The 6,974-nt window shown below is 50.4% G+C and overlaps 1 protein-coding gene across 1 annotated transcript in view; it reads right to left on the minus strand.

Annotated features, from left to right (window-relative positions):
- The window catches only part of cacnb3b (calcium channel, voltage-dependent, beta 3b), a 12,748-nt gene extending 6,253 nt beyond the window's left edge, over positions 1–6,495 (minus strand). The window contains exons 1-8 of the mRNA XM_084681368.1: positions 6,342–6,495; positions 3,061–3,107; positions 2,114–2,233; positions 1,704–1,826; positions 1,438–1,562; positions 1,180–1,229; positions 715–734; positions 339–419 (exon numbers count right to left, since the gene is read on the minus strand). Of these exons, the coding sequence (XP_084537494.1) occupies positions 339–419; positions 715–734; positions 1,180–1,229; positions 1,438–1,562; positions 1,704–1,826; positions 2,114–2,233; positions 3,061–3,107; positions 6,342–6,495 (720 nt within the window). The remainder of the gene's footprint in view (positions 1–338; positions 420–714; positions 735–1,179; positions 1,230–1,437; positions 1,563–1,703; positions 1,827–2,113; positions 2,234–3,060; positions 3,108–6,341) is intronic.
- Positions 6,496–6,974: the final 479 nt, after the last annotated feature.

Raw genomic sequence — 6,974 nt, forward strand, 5'->3', positions numbered from 1 at the left:
AGAGAAAGATACACAGAGAATTTAGTTCATTATAAGTCAGTCTGCAGGTTGGTTTATCAAGCTAATGCTAATGCTAATTTCAGTCCATCTTATATAACATATTCTATTATTATTCTATGGGATATTGTACCGGGAAAGTATACTAAAATAGAGATTTAAATTCCATCTTCCATCTGAGCAAAGACATCTGATTCCTAATCTCTGTGTGTGTGTGTAATATGATCTGGCTAAGGCTTTGAGTTTGGGATTTTTTTGCATGTGTGCTAATGGTGTAATGAATGGTGTGTGTGTGTGTGTGTGTTGGGGGGGATGTCTCCCTATCGACCGGCCCCTCTCACCTCGTAGCCTTTCAGGGAGGGGCCCACCAGCACCACGGGCCGCATGGAAGGAACCACATCATACGGCGGCAAGTGCTCCGTCTGCAAAGGCGGAAAGAACAACATGGAGGCCGTCACACGGACGCGCCGCCAGAGCAGCAGCACACACATACTGGCAGGAACACACCCCGACACCGCGCCCCACGCACACACACACATCATGTGCACCTCGCGCCAGGTCTGGGAGGCTAGCCTCCCACCAGAGTGATGCAATGAGACGATAACTGTGTGTGCTTCTGAGGCTTGTGTTTGAGGAGAGAATGCTAGTCATCCTCTCTGTGTGCATGCCTGACTTTGGTCCACATGCCGACCTGAGAAGCTGCAAACACACACTTACCTGTTTCTGCTTCTGTTTGGCTTTCAAAAACAAGAGAAGATATGTTTTAGCGAGAGATGGCGGCTAAGGCTCATGAAACCTTTAAAAGGAAGGGTTTATAAAGATTTACTCAGTCAATGATCATCATATTGAGACGCTTTCCTTTCAGTGTGAGCATGCTGTCTGACACCGTAGACTGGAGGTACATTCTGGTGGTGGTGCATGAAGACTGGAGGTACATTCTGTTGGTAGTAGTTACTCCTCACCACCATGGTGTAGAAGAAGGCCTGAGGTAACCATTCAGGATCAAGTCCTGAGTAACTGATAACCAATCCAGTCCAACATTAGCTCCCCTTATCACCTGACTAATAGCATCCCAGACAAATACCAAAGACTGAATCCTATTGGTTGTCAGGACCAGGGATTGGCCGCCCCTAGAGCCAAGCACAGGACAGACAGCTCTTAGCCACGCCTCCTGCTATTCACCTGAAGATGGTGGTGGTCTCCAGCCCCCGGACGAGGCGTTCCCAGCCTTCCTGCGGGACACCATGACATGACAACAACAACAAAGAGACGAGAGCTTCTGTTAGTATATTGACACACGTTTACCAGTATGTTGACACACGTTTACCATTAGGACGGAGGGAGGGAGGTGGGGGTGGGGAATGGTGGTGGAAAGGGAGGGTCAAGAAGTGAGGGACGCTCAATTAGAAAGGGAGGGCGAGGGTGTGAGAGTGAACTCACGCCCTCTGTGACTGTTTCAGCTCCTGCTTTATTCTCATGGCCTCCAGTTTCACAGGGCTGGGAATGAAGGTTATGTCCGCTCCCTCCTTCACCAGCCGTCCAATCCACCAGTCATTGCTGTATTTCTACACAGGAGAGAGAACCAATGCGCTCGCTGCAGCTAATAACACACGGCCAAATGGTGAATCCCTGCTCTAAAGGCTTTTGTACCTAACTTGAAATAAAGAGCTTTGAAGACGCTTGGAAGAGGGAAAAACGCAGCTCACCTCCTTTATGTGTAGGAAGTCTTTGGTTTCAAAGTTGATGGCAGCACCTTGGACGGGACACTCGTCATCGAGCGCCCCACAGTAACTCACGTTGGTCTTCACTGCAAAAGCTACTGGTTTGGACTGCGCAGAAACACCGGCAAATTTGATCAAATTGTTAACAAAAAACATCTATACAAATGTCGTACTGGAAGGTTATGATCCGCTGGTCCTCAGGGTCCTGTATGTTTTAGATGCTCCCCCTCTCCAGCACACCTCCGTACTTTATCAGGCTTCTACAGAGCTTGATCAGGACCCATGCATTTGAATTAGGAGCAGGGAAACATACAGGACAGTGGGCCGTGAGGACCAGCGTTGGAGACCACAGGCCTAGAGAACACGGGGCTGACTCTGACAATGTGCCAGCTGACCTTGGCCCTCTCCAGCTGCAGCTGAGCCTGGCGCTCGGCTTCACGCCGAGACGCCTCCTGGTCTTCCTCCAGGGACAGGTCGGAATCCGAAGGTCTACTCGTGTAGGAATCGGCTGAACCCTGGACAGAGGAGAGGAGGAGAAAGAAGGGAGGGAGAGGGGGATATGGTGACGGGGGGAGGGGATGGTACAACGGGAGAGAGACAAGGCGAGGAAAGAGAAGACATCAGCACAGCCTGCACCCACAGAGGAAGTGAAGACAGACAAGGCCCACCACAAAAGAACGCTGCTGTCTTCTTGGGAAGAATGCTAGCACACGTCAAGTCCACAAAACTCCCATAGATTGCAAATCCCCTCCATGTTTTGATCCTCCAACCTCTTCCTGGTGCCATCCATTACTGCAGCGGTGTGGGACCCGGCTGCTATTTTGCCGAATAACCATTGAGCTGACTACATGCCCTGGTCCATGTTGTAGCTGACTTAAGGTTGGTGCTTCCTTTTGCTTTCCAAAGCAGCCCTCCCAGAGGAGCCTGTGCGTGAGCACTGCAACAACATACCAAGTACCAGCTAGCTGGTGAACGCACCTCAGCTCCTGTACTGAGCCCGAGAAACCCCCAAAGGTCAGCTCGCGAGGTATTCTGTCGGGGTTTGCAGCAGATACTCAGAATGTACTTTACACGCGACACAGAGCCCGACTCCGTCAGCGGTGCCTGTTCTGTGCCTTTGTCGTCATTAATCACAGCAATAACTTTGCGCGCAGCCCGCCCCAACACTGTTGTCAAAGACATCGAAAGATACAGTTCAGCGTGACGAGAATTGATGAGCAAGAGTAGCGCGTCACTCTCCCTCACCTTATCGCACTTGCTGGACAGTGTGAGTCCCACACACGTGTACACACACACACCCACATACGCTGTCGATGTGCCCTGAACCCTTTCATGCACTCACCAGTCCCCCTGGTCGTCTCTCTCCGTCCCTGCTGGGTGCAGGCAGGGCTTCCAGGGAAGGAAGGACAACTCGCACACGGATACACCCAGACGGATACACCCACACAGGACTGCCAAATATAGCTCAATAACAACAGCAGCCCTCCCCTCCCCTCTCCACTCCCTCTCCTCTCTTCCTCCCTTTCCCTTTTTTCACCTGGCTCCCGTATCCACCCCCCCCCTTCCCTTAATCCCATAAATGTTACATTTTCTTTGCGCCATGATTCCTGTTGAGCTGCCTGGCTGCACCGATTGTGCGTGCGTATGTGTGTGTATATGTGTGTGTGTGTGTGTGTGTGTATCATTTAAATATCAAAGAGCGCCAGAGGGGAGCTAGCATCTGATGATAACACCACAGGAAGAGACAAAGCATAATTAGCTAGACGCTGGTCCTCTTACTGTCGACCATGGAAATATAATGTCGATGACTGTGTTGAAAATCCTAACATAGGGGTCCAGTGAAAGAGGGCGCGTTTTTAGCCGATGCTAAATAGGTAGACTGGCTAAGCGACAGGATCAGGGATGATTGCACACACAACACACACATAGCATATATTTGAGAAACACAAACTTGACGGCGAGAATCTTAGACGAGTAACAATATTCCATATTCAGGCAGAGAATCCGTATGCTTATGTGTTGCCTTTCATCCCCTTTGAAGTCTTATTGCCTGAACACATGTCTCATGATGTCACATAAGAAACTGTGGGACAGGGTTTCTTCTTCTAATAGTGTGTCTGTGTGTGGTGATGAGATGAACAACGTCTTGCTGTCACCTATCCATGTTCCACTGACTCCTAACAGCTCAACTGCCACAAAGACACAGCTGTGACCAGCATGTCTTGTTCCAACCAGAAGAGCTCTGTCTTTGTGTTACCTGATATCTTCCCTGCCTGCTTCACAGTCAGATTCTGCTACTTGGTGCGTGGGTGGAGGGGGGGGGGGCGGTGGGGGGGACAATGACTGAAGCCCAGATCCTCTTGTAGAAAGCTTATCACTCTCTCTCTCTGCACTGCAACTTAGCCCTCACTTGTCAGTGTATGTGGGTGAGCATTCACATTTGAATGGCTTCGCCTTCAGAGTGGTTGAAGTGAAAAGACAAAACAGGCATCTGGGATCAGACACGTTGGCAGTGTGATGCTGTGACTGTGAGAGAGACAAAAAGGATTCAGCCAGAGATCGATTCAAGTGTGGCAGAAATACTTACAATAGCCTGACTACTACCATCTGGGAGATGTGGCTGCAAGATCATGTGAAGGGATGAGTGTTCAAGAGCTCGGAGCAAATAAGGAAATAGAAAGACAACGGGAAGAAGACAACAATCACAGAGAAATAGTCCGTAACTCATTGTAGAACTTAAGATAACCTGAATTACTCCAACCTCTGACCACAAAACACATCCAGGAAATGGCCTTAAACTTAGACCCTCTAGCATCCAGGAAGTGACCCTAAGCCGAAACCCTCTAGCCCGGGTGAGGACGAACGTTTTGCTGGTACATTAGTGAACATCCATGCTGTGAACTTAAAAAAGAAGGGCACCTTTGTTTTTTTACGGAGAAAACAAGATGTGCAGCAAACCTTTTTGTGTCACACTGCTTCACCAAGGGGAATGTCTCACCAGTAGAGGGCAGTAGACACATGTTGCAGCTGGTGGATCTCTCTTGCTCAACAGAGTCTTAGATAATAAAAACAGTTTTCACCAATAACACTGGGAACTGGTGGCCTAATTTAATTTCCGCTGCAACAAATACACCCTAATTTTGTTGACTCATATGCTCAGCATTGCGATTGGAGAGAGATCATTGACAGCATTAGCTTGTAGTGCATATTATGGAGGTCACAACATGCAAAACGTCAACTATTTTGCAACGACTGAGTAAGCTCCCTAGCTTTAATACCACATACATGTACCGTAATTCAACACTATTCAATGCTCTGCCTTCCCATTTCCATCAGTCGAAACCTTTTGGTTTGATAAGCACAGAACTGTGTCCTGACATTAGTGTGTCTTCATATGGTTACAGACATGACATTCAAAGAAAGAGGAAAGAAGAAGAGATGGATGAAGGTTTAAACTAAAGACGCCTCGTGCTGGTGATAATCAACAGATGTACCAACAACAAGCTGCTGAGAAGCCGGCTGAGGTCCACAGAAGTGAGACGGAGAGACAGAATGTCCTGTGTCCGAGGACGGGAGGATGGGAGGTGGGGGGAGGGAGGGAGGTGGGGGGGGGTGATGCTGACAGTGAGTGAACAAGAATAGACTTCTGCTGAGGCAGTGAGCGAGTACAGGGTACAGGAGGAAACAGCCAGGTAGAAGAGAGAAAGAGAGAGAGAGGTGGAGGAGAGAGAGAGCGAGAGAGAAGGCACTGGAGGGGCGAGGTGTCAACACATAGGACAGGGAGAGAGAGAGCCGAGGAGCGAAAGAGAGACAGAGAGAGAGGAAGAGTTAGGGAGAGATGGTGGCTCAAAGCGGAAGGGGTAGCGAAGACAGACAGATAAATCAATGGAGAGACAGACACACAGTCATAGAGAGAGGGAGAAATCACGGAGAGAGACCGGCCACGCAAACACAACGGTACCTTGTTAGCGATGAGTCCTGTAGCGCTCGAGTCGGACATGCTTCCACAACTGGCAGCTCTCTCCTCCCCCCCCATCACATGAAGAGAGCCCTCCCTCAGCCCTCAGCCCGCCACAGCGCTCACAGACAGGCAGGAGGGAGAGAGAGACAGAGAGAGAGAGAGAGAGAGAGAGAGAGAGAGAGAGAGAGAGAGAGAGAGAGAGAGAGAGAGAGAGAGAGAGAGAGAGAGAGAGAGAGAGAGAGAAAAAGAAAAGAGAACGAGAGAGCGCAAGAGATAGAGAGAGAGAGAGAGAGAGAGAGAGAGAGAGAGAGAGAGAGAGAGAGAGAGAGAGAGAGAGAGAGAAAGAGAGAGAAAGAGGAGGCACGCTCGGCCTAAGTGCTCCACACTGACGCGTCGCTTCCAACAAGCCACTTCCTATACAAAATTGATGCCCTGACTGCAGCACCGGCTTCTCAACACACCCTCCTCCTGGGGTGGGTTCGCTCCCCCGCTCCGGGCAGAGCCCTCTTACCGTCATGCAAGACCTCCTTTTACTCTGGCTGCCGTCTGTATCCATCCTTCCATCCATCCAGCTCCCTCTCTCCTCCCCTCCCCTCCCCCCTCTTCCCCCTCTTCTCCAGTTACACAAGAGTCTGCCTAGCCACTCTCTTTCCAAGAGAGACCTCCGCTCTCCTCCCGGGGTGAACGCTGGATTTCCATTTCCTCCAAGGGAGACGCCACTCTCTTCTGCTCCACATAGCCTTCTCCTTTCATGTGGAACGTCCACGCTCTCGCTTCCAGGGCCTCCTGCCTCACAAAGCAACAATTGAGCGCCATGATCACAAACCATCCGCTTAAGACCTACATCCCCCCCCCCCCACACACACACCCACCCACACAAACCCCCCTTTCCCACTCTGCAACACGCCACCGTAGCAGGTTCATGTTGGTGTGTTGACAGATGCAGAAACGCTGAAGCACAGCTTCTATAAGATGGAGCAAAAAAAATACCTAAACGTCTGGGTTGTGAAGCAAGGTGGTCGAGGAACACAACAACACCAGCCAACCCAGAGCTGAGAGCGGCCCGGACGGATCTCGGCCAAACCGATGCTATGGTTCAGAGTCCATACTTGGCAAAGGGCTGAGTTTGCAGGTCTGATGTCTCTGTGACTCTTGTCGAATCCAGAGCACCAACGAGAGACTGAAGGGCCAGGCAGGCAGGTGCCAACGTTATGTAGTTCTGGCGAGGAGTAAAGCAGGGCTAGGGCGGGGCTAGGAGAACAGAGACAGAGCCAGGGAAGGCCTTAGGCTCTGAT

This window comes from Hypomesus nipponensis, chromosome 18, assembly GCF_054491055.1.
Source record: "Hypomesus nipponensis isolate SF chromosome 18, ASM5449105v1, whole genome shotgun sequence".
Taxonomy (NCBI): domain Eukaryota; kingdom Metazoa; phylum Chordata; class Actinopteri; order Osmeriformes; family Osmeridae; genus Hypomesus; species Hypomesus nipponensis.